The sequence below is a fragment of the Peromyscus maniculatus genome, chromosome 17 (assembly GCF_049852395.1).
Source record: "Peromyscus maniculatus bairdii isolate BWxNUB_F1_BW_parent chromosome 17, HU_Pman_BW_mat_3.1, whole genome shotgun sequence".
Lineage (NCBI taxonomy): Eukaryota > Metazoa > Chordata > Mammalia > Rodentia > Cricetidae > Peromyscus > Peromyscus maniculatus.
The window spans coordinates 32047406-32070468 of record NC_134868.1 but is presented as its reverse complement, the minus strand read 5'-3'; the positions used below and the strand labels follow the sequence as shown (position 1 = coordinate 32070468).

The window sequence follows — 23063 nt, the reverse complement described above, 5'->3', positions numbered from 1 at the left end:
CAAGTTTCCTTTTCCCCTGTGGTGTTACATTTACTTTAAAAAAAAAAAAAAAAAAAGCCCCATGGCAAGTATTCTTATAGATGAGAATTATTCTATCTTAAACTCGCTCAGGGATTTGTTACATTTCAACTATCCTTATTCTTGTTGTTTTTTTTTTTTTAATTTTTATTTTGTGTGTGTATGCCTATGTTGGACCACAACATGTGTGTGGAGATCAAAGGACAACCTGTATGCTTTCCTGATACTTTGTGGGCCTAAGGATTGACTCAGGCCATGAGGTTTAATGCTTAGCAGTGTGACAGGCTCTAATCCACTGAGCCATCCTGCCAACCGTAGTCTTGATTCTTAAGGTCATCACAATGTAGTTTACTAGTACATAATTCATAAAATGACTGTAATTCAAATCTTAATTCCTACCACCTGACTTAAACTTTTCTCTGCTTGCAGAATCTGTCACTCTCCATATCCCTTCTGCTTCTTCCCTCCTAAGAAACCTTTTGAAATGTATTGTGTTTGAAGAATAGAGGAAAAGGTTTGAGGTCTTATCTTAGATTCGGAGCTGAAAACAACCTTTGAGTTACAGATTGATAGGAAATAATAGATATTCTAGCCATATCCATCTACAAAGGCTGATTCTAAGTTTTTTGGTGTATTTTATAGACATAACATTTTGTATTATGTAACAAAGAAGTCCTTCATGTACACCCATGCTTTATCAATCCTCAGGTACTTTCTCACCATTTTTTTGACACAGCATCTCTCACTGGCCTATAACTGGACAGAGTAGGCTAGTGCAGTTGTCCAGTGAGTTCCAGGAATCTGCTCATCTCCACCTTCCAAGAGATGGGTTTACATGTAGGGACTGCCAGGTCTAGCCTTTTTTAAAAAATACAGGTTCTTAGGATCCAACTCAAGTTCTTGTGCTTATAAGGCAAGCAGTCACTTTGTTTCCCCCTTCTTCTTCCTCTTTCTTTTTTTTTAAAAGACAGTCTTACTGTGTAGCCTTGACTAGGATGGAATAACTATGTAGACTACACTGGCCTTGAACTCACAGAGATGTACCTGCCTCTGCCTCTCAAATACTAAGAGTAAAGGTGTGACACCACACCCATTTTCTCAACTTTTTTCATAATTGATTATAAATACCAATCTGAAATGTAAATTATATGTATGTCAGTGTTAATAGCAGTAGTCAACTTCCACTAAACTTCAAATTTTATCTTAACTTTCTCTGAGTACTTAACTGTAGGCTATATGCTTTTTTGTTCTCTATTTCTTTTTTTTAAGTCACAATGTAAAATGTTGTCTTGGTTACCCATTCTTAGTTACAATATTGCTAGTTCTACTTGAGAGGAGGTAGATGGAAGAGGCTTTATGTAGCACTGGTGAAGGATGTCATCTAGAAGGAAACTTCTCAAACTGTCTGTGTTCCCTGTGGTTTCTCTGGAAATCACATGTGACCAGGGAAAGTAGATCAGTGGGTTTATTTTTACTTTCAAAAGAAATCATTGAATCGCTTTAGTAATTTTTGGGGGAGAAATAATTTAAAATTTTATAATCCCAACAAAAATTTGTTAGTGTGGTAAATTTAAAACCAAATCAATACAGTAAAGGGAATATTTTATGTCAATGGATTAACATAACAGAACTTTCAAATATTTTGATGGTAAATCATTGATACATACCATTACAATATACATTTCATATATAATTGGGCTTAAATTTTATTGTTTGGGGGGCTGTATTTACATTTCTGTCTTGATTAGTTTTATTCAGTTGTGTTTTAAATTTTAATTTTGTATATGCATGAGGTGTTTTTTTGTTTTTGTTTTTTATACACACAAGGGGCCTTACGCATGGCTAAGCAAGAGCTTTATCATTCAGTCATACCAGCAGCCCACTTAGTCATTACTTCTTTTTTAAATTTTTTTCTTTTAAAAGGTTGACTTATTTTATGTGTATAAGTGTTTAGACTGCATGTGTGTGTGTGCATCCTCTGCATGTCTGATGCCCATAAAGGTCAGAGAGGGTGTTAGATCCCTTGGAACTGGAATTAAGACAGTTGTGAGCCTCTGTGTGAGTGCTGGGAACTGAACCTGGGTCCTCTGCAAGAGCTACAAGTGCATGTAACTGTTGAGCCATCTCTTCAGTTCCATTGGTAGTTTCTTCGAAGTAGTCCCTGTTTCAATCTGTTACGTTGCACGTAGAGGGGATGATAAGTTCTCAGTGTATTGGGGAAGTTTGGGGATGATAAGTTCTCAGTGTATTCGGGAAGTTTGGAAGTATTTTCTTTGTGTCTTATATTCCAAACTCAGCTGAATAGACATAAGTCAAAAAACTAATAAAGATACCTGATACAAAATAAAGTTTTCTGCTTTGTTATGTACTTGATGTGTTTCAGCTAGGCCCTTTTAGATAAAATAATCAACAAATATATTTAAAAAATCTCAACCTTGGTTAGAAGTTGGTGTGTTCTCTCTTTCTGTCGTCGTCTCTGTCTCTGTCTGTCTCTCTCTCTCTCTCTCTCTCTCTCACACACACACACACACACACACACACACACACACACATTCTCATTTGCTTTTGTTGTATATGTTCAAATTCATCTAGAATGGGGTAGAAAGTTTGGTTACCTAGTTTTTTTAGAAAATAATTTTTTGGAGCTTTAACTCTGTATAGCCTGTAATTGGCTCCCCTATTCTTTTGTTTGCAATATGTGCAGCTCCCTATGCCTTCATAGACTTTCAACCTTCTGTTTTGTAGGGTTTTTTTTTCTTTTATCTCCTTGTCATAGTTTTTTTGCTTTGAAATTCCCTAATTCTTAATGTGGGACATAGCTGTTTTCTAGGCCTTTAAAACTATCTAGAGTTGTGTAATCAAAACTATTGTCTTTGCTGTACTTTGCCACTGGCACATGAAACAGGAGCATGGATTTCAACAGTCAGAAATAAGTATTGTTGGTCCTTTTTTCCAGGCCAGAGATCATCAGCAGGAGCCCATGGAAGAGACAGAAAACTTGAAGAAACAACATGATCTATTAAAAAGAATGCTACAACAGCAGGAGCAGCTGCGAGCTCTGCAGGGACGGCAGGCCGCCCTTCTAGCTTTGCAGCATAAAGCCGAGCAGGCGATAGCTGTGATGGACGATTCTGGTAGGTGGCAGTCTTAGAGTGTGCTTTTATAAGGAAGGCTCCTTGACTCGCTGTATTGCAAAGTGAATGCTGTTATTGTGTAATCAGATCTCCGTTGTTGACTAGTGTAGCAACCTGCAAGCAAGGCTTACTCTGTCCTGTGCTTTTCTCTGGTTATACAGAAAAGGTTGCAGGAACAACTCCTGGCTATCATACTGTACCGTGCAGACAGACAGCTCGCTCTCCTTTTCATCAGAGAGTACCTTTAAGAGGTAAAAGAGACAGGCCTGTATGTAGTACTGTTTTTTCACCTCAGAGTGATAGGGCTCTTGATGCTTTTGTTTCCATTTGGGGGGTTACTGTTTGTTTGTGTTTGTTTGATCTTACTCAGCTAAGATTGTTCTTTATTTGCCTTACAAAGAAGGTTTAAAAAAAAAATCTTAAATCAACCAGGCATGGTAGCATAACACCTGTAATCCCCACACTCAGAAGGCTGAGGCAGGAAGATCAAGTATTCTTAGGGTCTGGGGAGATAGCTCAGTTGGTAAAGTGCATGTCCCACAAGCATGAGGACCTCAGTGTAGATCAACCATTGAAAAGTCAAGTGCAGTGGTACACATCTGTGGCCCCAACACTAGAAGGGACAGAGACGGGGGTCCCTGGGATTCAGTAGTCTAGCCAGTTGATGAGCGTTGGCTTCAGTGAGTAATCTTGTCTCAAGAAGATGGAGCGTGACTACGGAAGATACCCAACATCGACCTCTTAGGTACACAGATGTGTACACAGACTCCCTCCCCAGTACTTCATGGTGGGCCTCTCTCATAAAATACGAAAGTGGAGAGGGCTGCAGGTTTGCATGGTTAAGTCTGCCCTGGGTTCAGTCTTTAGCACCCAGAGAATATAAAAAAAGACAAGAAGTCTAATAAGGTAGTAAATTAATAGAGCATATTTAGTAGTCAGTGTTAGTAGTTCTGTTATTTCAGTTAGATACCCAGTTTTATATATGAGCTTTTAAACTGCTGTTATACTTTACTCAGTTTTGTGAGACTCAGAAATGTTCTTTTTCCCCCTTTTCTTCAGAGCTGTGTATCATTTAAGTGACAATTGAATTATTTAATATTGAGGTTTTTTTTTTTAAATTTTGTAGTTTTTCTTACTGTCTTCAAACCTGTTTTAAGTTTTCATTAGGATAAAAAGTAAGATTGTTTCTTGTTAAAACTCAGTAAAGCTAAGGTTTCTTTTTAGATTTATTTTTAGCTGACAAATAACAATTGTATATATATGTTTTGGGGTACAAAGCGATAGATATAATAACCTTTTAGGTTGGCCGAGTTGCTTTCTCATCAGTTCTCCTAGTTGATTTGTCTTTGAGCACTGTGATCAGGCATTTTATCTTGCTGTGTTGGTGACATAAAGTTCCTAAGGGCTGCTTACAGGAGTGGGAGTGCACAGGTGAGGACTCACCTACAGGATTATGGACAGCTAACCAGGGGCTGCCCTCCTGCACAGCAGTCTCTCCTGCCCACTGACGGCCTGTGAACCTCATGGAGCAGTGGGGCTCCTGAAGTTCCCAGTGGCCTTTGTATAGTCTTGAGTACTTGAAGCTGCATCACCTCATTGGATCACCGTTATTGTAGGCTACTGCTTAAGGCTTCATAGAGAAGGACGACAAACAGCGTTTCTGGCTTGGTTAGGCTTTATACAGAATTCGAATAGAAATCCATCGAATTTAGGTTAAAATATGCAAATAGTTTCTTTTACAAAAATACACTATCATGAATTGCAATAAAAGACTATAACTAAAAGATTGAATTTGAACTTTATGTACTTCCTCAACAAGAATTTTGGCTTAATAATTTTAGAACAATTCTGCTACTGTACTTATGAAGTTTTGCTCAAGAAAACTGATGTAAGCAAGGGTTAGCATCTCATCTGTTCAGAAACACAACACACCTGCCTTGGGGAAAAGTGCTTTTCTTCCTGTCTAGCAAGTTGTTCATTAGTTATCTGGATTGTAATTCTGGTGTTCTCCAAGGAAAGTTTAGACTAGAAAAGGATTTCTCTCAGTCCTCAAATGCTTCAAATGCTAGGGATTTGTTTTGTTTTGTTTTCCAGCAAAAAATGATGGTATTTTCTTTTCGATCTTTCTTTCTTTTTTTTTTTTTTTTTTAAAGCAGTTTGCAGCCTGTGACTTCTTATAAAATTGGAAAGTTAAAAGAGAATCAAGATGGGGTACTGGGTAGTAAAGCAGTAAGTGTTGTCAAAATTGTCTTCAGAAACATGCGTTAGGAGGGTGAGGGAGTTTTGTTTTTAATGAAGATGATAAAATCTGTGGTCTTTTATTGTAATTGACATGGTTTTATGAAACACTGCCATTTTTTTTCCATATGTTGCTGCTTTTTGCCCTTTAATGCCAGAAATGGGTAGACAAGACGAGAACTGTATTCCACAGAGCCATGCTAATTTTCAGTCTGTACTTTGTAGAAAAACTTGCCCATTTCTGTAATATAGTTTTGGTTTTCTTGAAGAGGTGGAGATAGAGACCTGTCAGAGTCAGCTGTTTTTTTCCAGGATCTAATTTGCCCACTGTACCTTCTATCTTAAGAAACTAATGGAGTCATCCTAGCTCTATCCTAACAAGTCACATTTATTAATTGGGAATACAGTCTGTTGAGATTAAAAAACACGAGTCGCTTTCCTAGAGGTTAGTAGTTGTCCCTTTATTTTTAGGTCAGATATGAACTTCTAATATACATTGAAAAGTTTCAAATTATGTTAGGTTGAACTCCCTTTGATGCTTCTTTATATTGAATATAGTATTTAATTTTGTTTTCAGTTGTTACAGAAACTACAGGAAGCTTATCTGGAGTCAGCATCACATCTGAACTAAATGAAGAACTGAATGATTTAATCCAGCGTTTCCATAATCAGCTTCGTGATTCTCAGGTAATTGGTTTATGTAGTTAAGTTTATGAATCACATTAATTAACCCAGTGGGTCTCAAACCTTAGCGAACATAGATATCACCTGGCTTGAGTTTTTAAAAGTGGATATACAAAGTCCCTCAACCTCCAAAATTATGATTCTTAAGATTTGATTAGGCCCCATATGATCCCATTGCTATTCTTGATACTCTCCTTTGAGAAACTCTAGGTTAGAGGAGAATCTACTATGTTAAGATTTATTATTATTACTTTTTTATTTGTATCTGTGTACCTGAATGTATATATGTATCCTATGCATACAGAGACCAGAAGAGGGCGTCAGATCACCTGGAATTGGAGTTACAGGCAGTTATGAGCTGTCCAGTGTGCATGCTAGGACAGAACCTGGGTCTTCTGCCAAAGCAGCGAGTGCTCTTAACCGATGAGCCATGTCTCCACACCCAGAAAGGCTACCTTTAATGTGCTGAGTAGTGAGGTTTTCCTTGTGTTGACGGTTAGATAAACATTCTTTTTACCTCTTTTAAGCACTAGATGGTTATAACCTTTAAGATTTAAACTTAGGCCGGTTATAGTGGTGTGTGCTTTAATCCCCACAGTGGGAGGCAAAGGTAGGTGGATCTCTGAATTCAAGACCAGCCTAGTCTACTTAGTGAGTTCCAGGACAGCCAGGGCTACCGAGACCCTGCCTCAAGAAAACCAAAAACCAAAAACAAACAAAGAGACTTAAAATTAGTTTTAAGTCTGTCCTTGCATTATTTTATCTTGACAGCTTTTTTTTTTAAGAAGTTTTCCGAGACAGGGTTTCTCTGTGTAGCTTTGCACCTTTCCTGGAGCTCACTGGCCTGGAACTCACTCAAGATCCGCCTGCCTCTGCCTTCCAAGTGCTGGTATTAAAGGCATGCACCACCACCGCCTGGCCTTATTGACAGTTTTTAAGAAAGGTTTTTAGGGAAGGGTAGTATTTTCCTTTGATTTGGTATTGAAGCAAGACAAGCTGACCTCAAATTTTCCATATTTATGTGTTAGCCTCTTAAAGCACTAGGATTATAGGCTTGTACTCCCATATCTACCAAGAGCAATTTTAGAATTAAGTATTTCAGTTTTATGAATTTTGTAAAATAATGGTGCATGTGTGAATTTTTAGTGTGGGATTTGGATAAGGATTGGTGAACCATTGCCTTCAGACTGGGAAAGGATGTGTGATTAAAGATGCAGTGACTCTTGTTTTGCCCACTAAGGAAATGAGTGTGATCAGCCATTTTGGGCAGTTATCTAGCAAAAATTAGTAAATTTTTGTAATGAACCCTGTCATACCCTACGTAAGGAAGCTCTCAGATACTCACAGGAGATAGGGATAAAATTGTTAATGGAAGCATCGTGTTAATAGCAAATAGGAAACAAAATAAATGTCACCCTATTGTAAAATGCAACCTTTAATTGTCTTCATCTTAAATGATCTTTTCCTTTTTGCTTTTTCTTTTTTAAACTAAGCCTCCCACTGTTCCAGACAACAGAAGACAGGCAGAAAGCCTTTCATTAACTAGAGAGATTTCTCAGAGCAGAAATCCCCCAGTTTCTGAACATTTACCTGATGAGAAAGTCCAGCTTTTTAGCAAAATGAGAGTACTACAGGAAAAGAAACAGAAAATGGACAAATTACTTGGAGAACTCCATACCCTTCGAGACCAGCATCTGAACAATTCATCGTGTGAGTAAATCTGATTCAGCAGTGTTATGTAAAGGGCATGTAAGTATATATGCTGGCACAGTGCAGTTTCTTAGTAACTATTTGATAAGTTAATAAATAGAGTTCCACAAAAAAATTATAATTTTTGAGGAAGAAACTTGAATGTGAAAAGGTCTTAATAAGCCAATATGTGGTAAGAACCAAATAGATGTTAAGTCTGTTCATTTAAAAAGAAATGAAATTGGTATAATTCATATCTAGTCTCTAGTCTTTATTATTTTACTAAAGGTTTTTCTCAATCTTAGTCACTGTCCATTGGTAATAGGAGCTCAAGTGCAGGAAATTGAAATCTTCTGGGTAACTCCAGCTGGCCATTATTATTGTAACATTTCAGTTTTTGTCTGAATAAGAAATGATAGTGGATAAGAACACCATTTTTAGAATCCCATTCTTAGGCTGCAAAGATGACTCAGTAGCTAAAAGCATTAACTGCTTTTGCAGAGAACCCAGCTTTGGTTCCCAGGACCCACATTAGGCAGCTCACAATTGCCTGTCACTCCAGTGCCAGGGGATTCAATGCTATCTGGTTTTTATGGGTACCTGCATGTGTGTGATGCAGAATAAAAATAAATAATAAAATAGAAATAAATAAGTCATTCAAAATAACAGAATCAGATGTTCTCTTTTATTATTTTTTTGTGTTTTGAGAAAGGATTTGACCATGGAACTTAGGTTTACTTCAAATTTGCAACATTCCTGCCTGGGTCTCCCCAAGGGCTAGGATTCTAAGTTTGCATTGCCACATCCAGCTTGGAAGAGTTGTTCTTTATTCTTCACATATATCCTGGTTCTCTGCCACTTTCAAAGAAACGTTACTATTCTGCCCTGAAACACTCATTTCCACCTCTTGATCTCAGCTACCTTCCTCTTCATGTAGAGGATAATATCAGTTACTACCTTTTCTGAACAGAGGAAGACAACTAAGGAAAACAAAATTGGAAAGATGTGTTTATGTCTTTGTGTCAGTTTTATATGCCAAGAAAGTCCTACTTGGCTGACTGACAGCTGACGGAAGGCTCTTCCTCCTCCTAGAAGAGAGTGTAAGAGCAGTAGTTAAAGGGAGACTGGGTAAAGAAAGAAGAGGGGAAAAGAGACCAGTGGGAACTAGCCATGATAATTGTGGCATTAAAATGAGAAGGAAACAATGATGGTCACATTGAGAAAAAGATGAATGACCATAGTTTGGAAGTAGTAGGAGGTAGACAAACACATAGTCTTTACTCATTACTTGCTAGGATTGGCCTTTTGTGTTCTATACATCATACATAGTGACCCTGTTTAACCTAACCCAAGACAAGTTTATCCTATTGTTCTTTTGGTGGCTTTTCTAGCATATAGCATTGTAATTCTTTCCAATTTCTGTCTTATTTTCTCCCTTTCTTCTATTTTAACCCAGTGGCTGTAATGCAAAAAGTGCTAGATTGTCTAGAAGGAAGAAGTAAAAAATATTTTTCCTTGTGTATTTTGAAGTGTTTAGTTGTGAACTATGTTAATAAGTAGCCTGTGTACTTAATATATATGCTTTCAGGATTTAAATCTGCAGATTTTAAGATGCTAATGAATTTTATTTTGTTTGTTTATAACTATCCAAACTGTAAATATATGCTGCTTCATACATGTTTATTTATGGTAATGGTGTGTCTTTTCTCTCTCTCTCTTTTAGTCGTGCCTTCAACTTCTCTCCAAAGAAGTGGGGATAAGAGAAGTCCAGCGGCAGCGCTCTCTGCTCCTGCAGGCTTTGCACCGGTTGTCAACGGAGAGGCCAATAGCCTTACGTCATCTGTTCCTTGTCCTGCCACTTCTCTAGTTTCTCAGAACGAGAGTGAAAATGAAGCTCTTCTAAATCCAGCTGAAAAACTACAGTAAAATACTTTATGCAATCATTCTTCACATCTATTAAATAATTAGAATTAAATAATGAGAATTTTCTTTTTAGGTTTTTCTGAGACAAGATTTCTCTGTTTGGCTTTGGAGCTTATCCTGAGCTCAAACTCACAGAGATCCGCCTGCCTCTGCCTCCCGAGTGCTGGGATTAAAGGCGTGCGCCACCACCATACGGCTGAGGATTTTCTTAAACTGTTAAAAATTTGTAAGAAACTGAAGTTAATAAGATAAACGTTCTTAAGATATATGAAGAAAGGAGGGGATGTAATATATATTAATCTTATCAGTTGGCTAAAAGAATAAGACATTGTGTAGGTAGTTTCTGTAAACTGCTATTAGTTGATTATTTTTCAGAGAAAGGGTTAGAAATAGCAAGAACTGTCTATAAAATGTTTAAATATTCAAACACTAAGGCCTGGGCTCTAGGCTCATAGCCCTGAAATGATGTTATTATACAAGACTGTATCAGTGTGAGCAGAACACTTAGAAAGCCTCTGCTGCTTCCCCTGCAAACCAGGGATGATGTGTAAGACATTTCAGTCCGTGCTGTGGGGGTTTTGAGTGATTGTCTGTTTTGTACGGGGTCTCACTATATAGCCAGCCTTTACTGGCTTGGAACTCACTCTGTAGACCAGGCTGGCCTCCTACTTTTGAGTGTTAGAATGAAAGGCATGTGCCAACATGTTCAGCTGAAACTGTATTTTTTAAAGTTGACAGATGCCCTGAATACTTAATTTGATCTAAATTTGTGTGTGTGTGTGTGTGTGTGTGTGTGTCTGTGTGTGTGTGTGTGTTTTCCTGCGTATGTGCCAACTGCTATTAAGTGAAAATAACGTGCTTTTTTTTCTTCTAAAATGGTATTACATTTTTTTTAATCAGGAAGTTAAATGAAGTTCAAAAGAGATTGAATGAATTGAGAGAATTAGTTCATTATTATGAACAAACATCAGATATGATGACAGATGCTGTAAATGAAAATACAAAAGATGAAGAAACTGAGGAGTCAGAATATGATTCTGAGCATGAAAATTCTGAACCTGTTACTAACATTAGGTGACAGATTTAAGTTTCTTTTTCCTAATGTATTCATCTGAACATGATGCTTTGTGGGGGCTGGGATGGAGTAATACATCAGTGAAGTATTCATTGTTAGCTTCTTATTAGGCTTTTTCCTTTAAGTTAACTGTTAGTGTACTTATCATCCTTGCCCTGTAAAGAAAAAGAAGAAAATACTGAAGGCAATAATTTAATAAAATAGCTGTTTGTTACTGAATGCAAGTAAATTTAAGTATAAAATTTAGCATTTTCTTTTCCTACCACTCTACTTTAGGTATATTTTGAGTTTTCAGATGCTTTTCTTCATAAACTTTCAAGTTTATGGATAATGAAAAGCAGGAGTCTGTTAAGAATTTGAGCTTAAATGGTTTAGGTAGTGCTGTTCTTAGCTTGAAACTACTTTTATAGCTCTAAGTAGGTAGACTTTTAAAAAAAATTTTGTTGTTTTAAATAACTTGGCTTTAATTTCTTTCAGAAATCCACAGGTAGCTTCTACTTGGAATGAAGTGAATAGTAACAGTAATACACAGTGTGTTTCTAATAATAGAGATGGGCGATCAGTTAATTCTAACTGTGAAATTAACAACAGATCTGCTGCCAACATCAGAGCTCTGAACATGCCTCCATTAGGTATGGTTTCCTGTATTCGCAGACATTTTGCCATATTACTCTTGTGAAGTAGATTATCTTTGATTTGTCTTCTTAATGCTTTAAAATCAATTACTTGAATGATACTCGTTTTAACAGACTGTCGCTACAATAGAGAAGGAGAACAGAGGTTACATGTAGCACGGGGTGAAGATGAGGAGGAGGAAGAAGTAGAAGAGGAAGGAGCCAGTGGCGCTTCTTTATCTAGTCATAGGAGCAGTCTGGTTGATGAGGCACCAGAAGATGAAGAATTTGAACAGAAGATTAGTAGACTCATGGCTGCAAAAGAGAAACTTAAACAGCTCCAGGATCTCGTTGCTATGGTGCAGGTAAGTTACTTGTTGTATAATAGGCAAGTTTTGTGTGTGTTTGATAATTATGTTGGTATAACTCCTTTCCTTTCCATTTCTTTGAACTGAGGCCCCTTACATACTAAGCACAGCATGTTGCCACTGAGAATTACATCCTCAGCCCTGTATTAGTAGTGTCTTAGATGCTACTATTAAAGGCTTAGTAGCATACATGCTATTATCAGATACTGGCCAACTCTTCCTGGTAAAGTTTAGAAATTGAGCCTGACATGATGGTGCACATCCATAGTCCTACCACTTGGGAGGTGGAGGCAGGAAGATTAGGAGGAGTTCAAGGATATCCTTGACTATATCTAAATTGGAGGTCTGCGTTGGGCACAAGAGACTGTTTTGGAAAAAAATGGGAGGAGGGGTTAGAGTAGGTAAATTGTCTTTATAAAGCATATAACACCTTTTACAACTTATTAGTGTGAATGCAGCCATCTGTATATGAAAGCCCAGGAGCATGGCTGTGTACCAGTATAGTTTGATATACAACCCTGGTTTTGCTGATGATATTGGCCTCATATAATAGATCCCAGAGCATCATCATAAGGTACTTATTAAGCAGATTGAAAAAAATGTTAATTGCCCAATGTTACATAATTATGACAGCCAGAATTTAGATTGTCTATAGCAGAGCTTGAGATCTTAACCTACTTGGTGTTAAAAAAAAAAAAAGAAAAGAAAAAAAATTCAAATGTTAGCATGTTAGTGGAGTTCAACTATTAATATATGTTTTCGAAAATAATTTATACATATGCACATGTAATTATGTAAATATTAAGACTTCTTTATTATTTAATGTGGTCCAAAGAGCTACTGATCTTTTTGCAGTTTGCTATAGTAGGTATAATTTTTCTAGAAAAACAAAAACTGTTTAACTTGTGAAATTATTCCTTTGCTTCCTTTTTCTTTGTTTCTTTCAAGTGTTTTGTTAGACCATTGCCATGTATTACTATACCTTTTAATTTAATGGAAAATTTCTAATTGCTCTCCAGAATTAGTTAATTGATATTCTAAGCAAAGTGAGTCCATGTCCCCATACCTTTGATTACATTTTTATTAGATTGGTATACTATAACTTGTTTACACATTAATAGTATTGGCTTTTTCTTAATTTCTCTCTGAGAACAAAAGCTGTTGAAGAAACAAAGGTGCATAAACATGTACAAACATACAAGGAAACCTATGCATGTAAAATGTGCGTAATTTACAAGTAAACATCTTTCGAGATATACACGTATATGATTTATTTTGGTCATATGTTTGAAGAGTATCAGGAAGAGCACCTAAGCTAATGACATTGGTTGCATATGTATAATAAAATTGATAGAAAGAATGGGCATCTTTCTGAATTTCTACTTTACTTTTTTAACTTATGTCACATGACTGTTACCTTTTGAAATGCACGAAATAGCTTCTGAAACAAGTAATAGTAATATATTAGGCTTATTGCTGAGTATTCTTACATCGTTGTAAGAACTCATATTTGCTAATTGTTGTTATTTATTAATTTCCCATTATTTCTTTAAGACAGTGGTTCTCAACGTGGGTCATGACCACAGGGATCACACATCAGATAGCCTGCATATCAGATATTTATATTACGATTCATAGCAGTAGCAAAATTACAGTTATAAAGTAACAATGAAAATAATTGTATGGTTGGAGGTCACTACAATGGGAAGAACTGTATTAAAGGGTCATAGCATTAGGACAATACGATTGAGAACTCCTTTAAGATCACAAAATAGTACATAGAAAGACTGAAGTATGAGAAATGAGCTTTGTTTTGAATTATTTCTCATACTGTATTTTTCCATGTACTATTTAATGAAAATATTTCATACAGCTTCTTCATTTCTTAAGTTACAACACGGTTCTTGCCAGTCTCCTCTTCGTATGCTCCCTGGGCTAGATTATCTTTTGATTGATACAAAGGCTAGACTAGAATCACCATCTCAAAAGTCCATAGTTCTATAATTAATAAGAGTCAGGTCTAACTCATTATGATTTTATTAGAATATTGTGTCCAAAAGTTAAATTTTCAGATATAATCTTCAGAAAAAGCATGGATTATAAATAAGTTAAATATTTTCAAAAAAGTGCACAAGCTCATTTCAACTTCTGCCAATCATTGCATTAGTTCAACAGAAGAAACAAATCTACTGTCAATAAGATAAAAACTTTGGTTGTTCAAGTGATCATTATAGATTTTAGATAGGATATTATTTAAATAAAGGGGGGGGGGTCTCATCCTGTATCTCAGGCTGGCCAGAAGTTCACTACGTATAACCCAAGCTGGTCTTTAACTCATGGAGATCCTCTTGATTTGTTAGCCTCTTGAGTACTGGAATACAGGACTGAGCCACCATGTCTGTCTCATTATCGTTTGTATCATTACTGTTGGTACTTGTTAGCGAAATTAAAGATAAAATTGAGTACATGGGGGAAATTGTTAAACAGATAGTGGACAGGGATTATTTGCAATAATATAAAGGTTGCATCTTAAAATTTAGCATTGTTTCTTGCTCCATAGTATTTTTCTTATCTTCTTTATATTTGATTGACATAAAGCTATTCTTTGATAGCTCATTATCTCAACAAAATAATAAATGGCAAGTTAATTTGTAAAGGTATCTAACACTGTAATGAAATATCTGAGGTTCATTAGCTTTTTTTTTTTTTTTTTTTTTGGTTTTTCGAGACAGGGTTTCTCTGTGTAGCTTTGTGCCTTTCCTGGCTTTTTAAAGGAAAAAAGCTTATTTACTTTACAGTTTTGGAGGTGTTAAGGGTCCACATTCTGGCTAAGTGTTGTAAGACCATGCAAGACAGTATGTGGTGAAAGATAGGCGTTTTAGGGCCTTGGGCATATAAGGTGATCAATCCCCAGCACTACAAATAGAAATTTTTAGTTTTAGCACTTAATTTTTCATCATTAATAGAGGATATACTTCAGTTTTCTGTAGATTTATATAATTGTACTGTTTTAGGATGATGATGCAACTCAAGTGGGTGTCTCTGCCAATACATCAAATTTGGGTGATTTCTATGCAGCAGAAGAAGATACCAAACAAAATTCAAATAATGCAAGAGAAAATTCTAATAAAACACAAAAAGATACTGGAGTAAATGAAAAAACAAGGTATGGTAAGCTTTTGGTGTTTATAATAAAAATTCAGAGCCAGTTATTTAGCTAATACTTACTGTGTTGTATTTTGCTTAGTATAATTATTTATTAAGTTCACAAATATGTCAATTTAATTATAGAGAGAAATTTTATGAGGCTAAACTACAGCAGCAGCAGAGAGAGCTAAAACAGTTGCAGGAGGAAAGAAAGAAATTGATTGAAATTCAAGAGAAAATTCAAGCCGTGCAGAAGGCATGCCCTGACCTTCAGGTAATTACAAAATTCATTTCTATCAGTGTGTTGAAAATCGTTTAAAACCTAATGTCAGTTTAAAGTAGTCGGTCGTATTTACTGCTTCCTAGATGGCAGGCTGTATTTGCTAATGTTCTGATTGCTGAAATGAATGAACTAATAATGAAATGGATTTGGGTTATCTTTTTACTTTGAAAGTACTACATGGGATTACTTCTATTTTTGCATTGGGCTAGTTAACAATTTTCCATGACTTGAAAATTTATAACTATTATCACATTAAGATATTCTGGCTACCTTTAGCAGTTACAGATCAGCATTCCATTTTTATTGATCTAGGATTACACAATAAAGCTTTTAAATTATCATGCATTATCTAAATAAAATAATTATGTATAGCTTTAGTTTTAAACTTATATGCTTTTGCTTATTGTATAGTTTGCTGAGATGGATCAGAGAATAAGATAACTTTGCCCATGTCAGTCACATTAGATGTAAAGTTGATATGGAATAATATTCTTTTTTGAGACCTTCCTAAAATATAATATTGATTAGCTTAATTTGTGTGTGTGTGTGTGTGTGCGCGCGCATGCACGTGCACAAGCACAAACATGTGTGGAAACCAGAGGTTGATGTCAGGTGTCTTCTGTTACATTTCATTCTATAAATAGTCTCTCTCACTTAACTGGGAGTTGACTGATTGAAGTGCTCGCATAGCCAATGAGCCCTTGAGATCCTCTTGTTTCTGCCTCCCAGAACTGGGACCGCAAGCCCATGTGCTATGCCTGGCTTTCTATGTGAGGCCTGGAGAGCTGAATGCAGGGCCTTGTGCTTGCACACCAAGCACTTGACACACTTGAACCATCTCCTCAGTCTAGTTAACTTTACTCTGGAGTTGAAGAAAGAAAAAAACATCAAATTATGTTTCTAATACTTTTTTCTAAGTTTGTACTTTTTCCGGTTTTTCTAATCTTTTTGTCCTTTGTCTCCAATATAAATAATGTCCAGAGGTGTATGTGGCAAGGTTGGGTTGAGTGTAAATCTCCCCCCCCCTCCAATATTTCAATATTTGATTCCTATTGTTTTTACTATTCCTGATTGTTGCTTCTCATCACCTTTAGCCTGTTACCATCTTTGTTTTCTTCTGTCGTCTTTGTATTATGGTGGCAATTTTAGTCTCAGTAACAGATTACATATGGCACTAATGGTCTAGAGAAGTAAAATAACTACTTTATGAAATAAATTATTTTAGTACTTTATAGTAGTATTTGTTTTATATATATACATATATTCATATATGTTTGTATGCATATGTTTTGTTTTGTTTTTTGTTCATTTAGCTATCAGCCACTAGTATGGGTAGTGGTCCAACCAAAAAGTATCTACCAGCTATTACTTCAACTCCTACCGTTAATGAAAATGAGACCAGCACAAGCAAATCTGTTATTGAACCTGAAGATTCTTCAGTAGTAGATAATGAGGTATGGTACAGTCTACTGACTGCGTGTTGCTCCTGAGTTGAATCCTAACTCCTGAATCTGTAAAATAGTTTTTTTATGGGGAGGATGGGGAAAGAGGTATGCTAGAGATGGGACTTTGGGGCCTTTGACCTACTGGATGGTGATATATATGAAGTATATTTTTTGTGTCTTTTGTTTCTTTTAGTTAGGGAATTAAATCCCCCCCCAAAAAAAAACTATATTGATATTGTTTCAAAACAGTTACATTCTTTATTAGCAAATATGAGGAGCAGTTATAGCAAATACTAATCATTTCAGTTAGAAGGGCCTAGTCTTTGGTGTTTCATTTATATTTGATTTGCAGAAAAATAATAGCTTTTTCCAAATAGGTCATGAAATATATTGAATATTTCTTGTTTTCATGAACGGTTGATCACTGCCTTTTTCTTATTCCTAAAATACTCTCTAGCCCTTATGAGCATCTTTAAAAGATTTCAACTTTGGTATTTTGGGGTTTTTTTGTTTGTTTTTTGTTTTTGTTTTTTTGTTTGTTTGTTTGTTTTTCTTTAGAGCTGGGGACCGAACCCAGGGCCTTGTGCTCTACCACTAAGCTAAATCCCCAACCCCTCAACTTTAGTATTTTTAATTGTGTGTGAGTTGTGGGGGAGATATATACAAGTGAATGTAGGTGCCAGTGGAGGTCAGAGATATCAACTATCCTGAGAGCTAGAGTAATGGGCAGTTGTGGGTTACCGGATATGGGTGCTGGGGACTAAATTCGGATCCTGTGCAAGAGCGGCACACACTCCTAACCACTGAGCGATTTTTCTAGTTCCCTTTATGGATATCTTAGAGTGAAAATAAAAACACTGAAATTAGAATATTGCTGTACTGACAATATCATTAAGACTTTTATTCTTTAAGGCTTTAGCAAATCCAAGTATTTCTTTGACTCTGATCTTTAAAATAACAGTTGTGGTCAGATATGCGAAGACATGAAATGTTAAGGGAAGAGCTACGACAGAGAAGGAAGCAACTAGAAGCTCTAATGGCTGAACACCAGAGGAGGCAAGGTCTAGCTGAGACGACTTCTCCAGTGGCCATATCGTTGAGAAGTGATGGATCTGAGAACCTGTGTACTCCTCAGCAAAGTAGAACAGAAAAGTAAGAAAGTTGTTTAAAATGTCTTCTTAAATATCGTTTACCCAGATTAAAAGCAAGGCAGACTCATTTTCCTGCACAGCACAGCACAAGTCAGCTGTCTCACTGAAACAGGTATTTTTCAGTATGTGGCTAAGTATAACTCAGTTCAGCCAGCCATGTTCTGTTCTATAGCTTTTCTTTCTGTTTCAGTTACTATGATATTTGATCAGACAGTGATGATACAGATCTGTTTTTTTGCTTTTTGTATTTTTGGTTTTTCAAGACAGGGTTTCACTCTGTTTGACTGTTTCACTGTGTTTCACTGTATAGACTGCTTTAACTGTTCTAGAACTTGCTCTATAGACCAGGCTGTCCTCGAATTCACAGAGATCTGCCTGCTTCTGCCTCCAGAGTTTGAGTGCTGGGATTAAAAGCGTGCACTACGACCTCCTGGTGATACAGATCATCTTTAAAACTTACTTTCTTTGCAAAGTTTTATACTTATAAAATGAAAATTATATGATGTTTTGTGGTGCTTTTTGTCAGACTAGACTGATACATTGTTTTGTGACAGTTTCATGTAACAAAGACTGGCCTTGACCTCCATATGGAGCTCAGGATAACCTTGAACTTGTTCCTACCTCTACCTCCTCAGTGCTGAGATTATAGGCAGGTTCCATCATGCCCAGTTGAAATACTTTTTATCTTAAATTGTGTATTTACCATTTGTAAGGTTCCTGAGGATAATCAGAAAGCCTTTCTATGTAAAACATTAAACTTTTAGAAATAAGTTTGAAGGTTCTGTATTTGGAATATTTGTAAAAGAATTAGTTATTTGTAAGATAAGTTAATTAGTTGTATAGCAGTATTTAATCTAAAATTTTGAAACCCGGATATGTTGCATTCTTATCTTTTCATATCTTCAGATGGAGTTTCCAGAATGTTACATGTGCTCTCCTTCCTCTTAGGAGTTTTCATACTGTGGAATCTCAATGTGCATTTTACTGAATAAACTATGTGATATTCCATTCTGTTCTGGCCAGAGTCCAGAGCATTACTGCTTTCACAGAGTTCTTCAGATATTTTTCATGAGCATCTGTTTTCAGAATCAGTGGTGTAAAGTCTCGCTTCTTAACCTGTGGGTTATGACCCCTCCTATGGGTTCATATGACTGAATGCAACTGAATGGAGGCAGGGCTTGCAAAAAAAAAATTAGTTATTTCAAACATACAAAATATATTCAGAATTAATTTATGATTAATATATTCAGCCAAAAGTATATCCAGAATTAAATACAAAGTGAATCCAAGGTGTTCAGGTATTGACAGCCTGTGTTGTAGCATGTGACTTAACTGTAGCCTTGGTGCTAAGAAACATACATGTGCACTTTGTACTGCCTGCAAGGCCACCCTGCCATATTGACAAAGGCTGTCTGAAACATTTGTGTGTTATGAATTGCTGTTTTGCTGCACATACAAAGTCTTCTGATTTTAGAAAGTTTAGTTGTGAAAACATTTAATGTTTTCCTATCACACCTCATCCTGTTAGTATCAAATTTAGTCTGTCTTTGGATTATTTTTTGTTCCAATGTTTAATTTAGAAAATTGTACTTTGAGTTGCTGACTTTTGAATTTACAAAAACAATAAGAAATGAATTTTGATTAGGACAGAATTTCCAAAATGATCTTAAACATCCTTCTGTAATTTTTTATTTCTTGTGCAAAGTAGAATTCTAAGCATTTAAAATTGAGCTCAAAATATTTATTAATGAACTCTGAATAGCAATAAAGATGTTCTGTATACTTCCGTCTCAAATATTCCTCCTATTTTAATTTTATTTTTCAATTATGTGTACTCCTACATACGTAGGAGTGTGTGTACACCCACACATGTGCCTGTGGAGGCTCTAGCCATTGGATCTCCTTGAGCTGTAGTTGTGGGTGGTTGTGAGCTTGTCCTATGTGGATGCTGAAAAGTACACTGAGGTTCCCTAAAAAGAGCAGCAAGTGCTCTTAACTGGTGAGCCATCTCTCTAGTCTAGTCCCCCAAAAATTTAATGCTTTTTTTTGTTTTGTTTTGTTTTGTTTTTTTGAGGCATGATTTCTCGGTGTAGCTGGCTATCCTGGAACTCACTCTGTAGACCAGGATGGCCTCAAACTCAGAGATCCACCTGCCTCTGTGTCTTGAGTGCTAGAATTAAGGGTATGAGCCACCACTGCCTGGCCAAGATTTAATTCTTTATGTAAAAAATAAGCATGTCATCTCCTTAGTATTTTCTTTTGATAAAATTATATATGTGCCAAAGAATTTTCAAAAATAAAATTCTTTGTGATTATCAGAAGATGTTTAACTTGAATAACTATTCCATACATCTGTATACTTGGGGCATGTCAAAATTTCTTGAATGGAAAGGGATCATGAGAGGAGACAGTTTAGCATGTTTAGGCCTAGAATTGTGTGTTTTAATACCATAGTCAGTAGATATGGTGGCTATTTAAAGTGAGGGTTAAGATTTCATTTTCTCCCCATCATATCAGCACATTTTAAGTGTTCAGTATTCATGTGTACCTGTATCTGCTGCATAGCCGCATGGGGCAAGCACTGATACAGATCATTACCACTATAGTAGAGCATTCTGTTCGGTAGCGCCAAAATAGAGAGCTATCACTTAAGGAACAGCTGAGGGAAGCTTAGTTTAGGAAAAAATTACAGAAGATGTGATAATTATTTTAATTTCTTTGAAATATTATTTTGTGGAAGGCAAACTACACATTCTGTATGACAGCAACAGAAGAGAACACCTCACAGAATTACTATGATTTAGGAAATTTTGTATATGTGTATGTTTTCATACATATAAAATCTTGAGCATTATAGCTCTTAAAATATCTAGCTAATCTCCATACTGATGCCTGTTTTATGTCTCATTATCCCTAGAACAATGGCAACTTGGGGAGGTTCTACTCAGTGTGCCTTAGATGAAGAAGGAGATGAAGATGGTTATCTTTCAGAAGGAATTGTTCGGACTGATGAAGAAGAAGAGGAGGAGCAAGATGCCAGTTCCAATGATAACTTTCCTAGTTATCATCCTAGTATGAATCAAAATTCTTACAATGTAAAGGAAACTAAAAATAGGTTAGTTTCTGTGTTTAAATTTTACTTGATTTTAAGTATCTCAGGTCTTATGACACCAGTCACTTCTGTAGTTCACCTCAACTAACCAAGTACCCTGAAATAGTAATAGTTCAGTAATAGTACCATCTACTAAAAAATAGTGCAGATCTTACAAATTAAAGATTAGTCCCACAAGAGTATTCTTTTTAGTGCAAATGCCCAGCTTAACTGTATTCTCCTGTCTTCACTAAAATGAGAATTTCCACAATCTGTCTTTAGATTTAATCATTTGTACAACTCAGGAAATCACATTACCAATTTATTTTGAAGTATTCGACTTGGCCGTATAAAGTGGAATAGTTATGAGGCAACGTCTAGAGTGAGAAAGTGTGTAGCGCTTTCAAGCCTTCTTTGGGTATAAGCATTTTCATTGGTCACCACCCTTGAACTTCTCTGAAGTCATTATTTAAGAGATTTTATGAAAGTTTCATTATGTAGCCATGATTGACTAAATAGATAGGCCATTGATAATGAGACTCAATCTCTGGTTCCATTTCCTTTCCTTCCCTCAAGGTCAGTGGGTGGGTCTGGAAGTAACAACCTCTTAGTGACATAATTGGATTTTCTGAAACCACTCCCTTCATCGGGAAGGGCTTTCTAAGAACTGAGTCTTTGTTATAAGCTCTGGCTTTGGTAAAGGGGGCTTCTTCTGAGAACAAAAGAGAATCTGTCCCTCAGGAGATTCTAAACATTTTACGGGTAGGGGGTACCCAGAACATGGGGGTGGTTCTTAAACTAGATACTTTTTTTTTTCCTAACACAAAGATGTTGCTGCAGTAGATTCCACCTAGACCAGGTCAAGAATCATTCCTAAGCTTTCATCTTTGCTCCTGTTTGGGGTAATTAAGCAAAAAATGAAAAATTTCAGGTAGTGAAAAAGTTCTGTTAGTAAACTAATTGTATTGCTGGCAGCAGTGGTATATCCCAAAAGTCGTAGCTGCTCCTTGAAAGGATCACTTGAGCCCAGAACAATGTAGTGAGACCTTGGCTTGAAAACAAAGTAAAGCAAAAAAACAAGACAAAACAAAACAGGAAGCAATATTGTTGTTTATAGTTTCTTTAATTATATTTGTGTGTGTGTGTGTGTGTGTGTGTGTGTGTGTGTGTGTGTGTGTGTGTGTGCATTTTTGTATATGCATGTGTCATGGTGAACAAATGGAGTGCAAGAACACCTTGCAGGGATAGACTCTATCTTTCTCCTCTGTGGGCCCTTGGGATTGAACTCAGGTTGTGAGGCTTGGTGGCAAGTGCCTGTACTGCTTAGTCCTCTCTGCTCTGCATTGGTATTTCTAGTAGTGATCAAACTTTATGAATAAGTTAACTAGATACAGTAGTGCCACTTGATAAAGCATATTGAATGGAAAAGTGCTGTAGTCAAAAGGAAAGTTTTCTTTTGTAGAATATAGTTAGATTAGAGTGTAATAATATAAATGAGAGAGACTAGAAAGCAGTTAAAGAATAATTGAATGGACTGGAAATCTGTGATTTTTCCCCCCTTTTTATTTTTTTATGTTTAATACTGAAGAAAGAAATACTGGTCCAGAGACTAGGATTTGATGTTTGTTGCTGTATTTTAAAATTGAAGTTGTCGCATGTGATGACTTAAGGCTCTGAATTCTGCATTAGGTGGAAGAACAATCGCCCTGTTTCAGCAGATGGAAATTACCGTCCTTTAGCCAAAACAAGGCAACAGAATATCAGCATGCAACGACAGGAAAACCTTCGATGGGTATCAGAGCTCTCTTACATAGAGGAGAAAGAGCAGTGGCAAGAACAGATCAATCAGCTAAAGAAACAACTTGATTTCAGTGTCAACATTTGTCAGACTTTGATGCAAGACCAGCAGGTAAGTTTTATCTTTGAAATGTATTTTTTTAATTTACATAGTTTTGAAGCAGTACAAAATTCTTCAACACATTGGTTAACTATTGCCAAAATTTTCTTCCAACAGACTTTATCTTGTTTGCTGCAGACTCTTCTAACAGGTCCTTACAGTGTTATGCCAAGCAATGTGGCATCCCCTCAGGTACACCTTATAATGCACCAGCTGAACCAGTGCTATACACAGCTAACATGGCAGCAGAATAACGTTCAGAGGTAATCTGCTTGATTGAAAGTATTAATACTGTATAGTGAGTGC

The 23063-nt window shown here is 36.3% G+C and overlaps 1 protein-coding gene across 50 annotated transcripts in view; it reads left to right on the top strand.

The window, feature by feature from the left end:
* Positions 1 to 23063, top strand: part of Pcm1 (pericentriolar material 1) — a 93843-nt gene that overhangs the window by 24440 nt on the left and 46340 nt on the right. For 25 of the 50 annotated variants that reach the window (XM_076553475.1, XM_015990000.3, XM_076553481.1 and 22 more), the window contains 15 exons: positions 2975 to 3152; positions 3314 to 3403; positions 5968 to 6077; positions 7568 to 7784; positions 9487 to 9685; positions 10587 to 10760; positions 11239 to 11393; positions 11511 to 11740; positions 14758 to 14909; positions 15035 to 15164; positions 16487 to 16627; positions 17580 to 17770; positions 20687 to 20884; positions 22550 to 22769; positions 22875 to 23020. In XM_076553475.1, coding sequence (XP_076409590.1) covers positions 2975 to 3152; positions 3314 to 3403; positions 5968 to 6077; positions 7568 to 7784; positions 9487 to 9685; positions 10587 to 10760; positions 11239 to 11393; positions 11511 to 11740; positions 14758 to 14909; positions 15035 to 15164; positions 16487 to 16627; positions 17580 to 17770; positions 20687 to 20884; positions 22550 to 22769; positions 22875 to 23020 — 2531 coding nt within the window. The remainder of the gene's footprint in view (positions 1 to 2974; positions 3153 to 3313; positions 3404 to 5967; positions 6078 to 7567; positions 7785 to 9486; positions 9686 to 10586; positions 10761 to 11238; positions 11394 to 11510; positions 11741 to 14757; positions 14910 to 15034; positions 15165 to 16486; positions 16628 to 17579; positions 17771 to 20686; positions 20885 to 22549; positions 22770 to 22874; positions 23021 to 23063) is intronic. The other 25 variants (XM_076553483.1, XM_015990002.3, XM_042262778.2 and 22 more) reach the window with 1 other exon arrangement.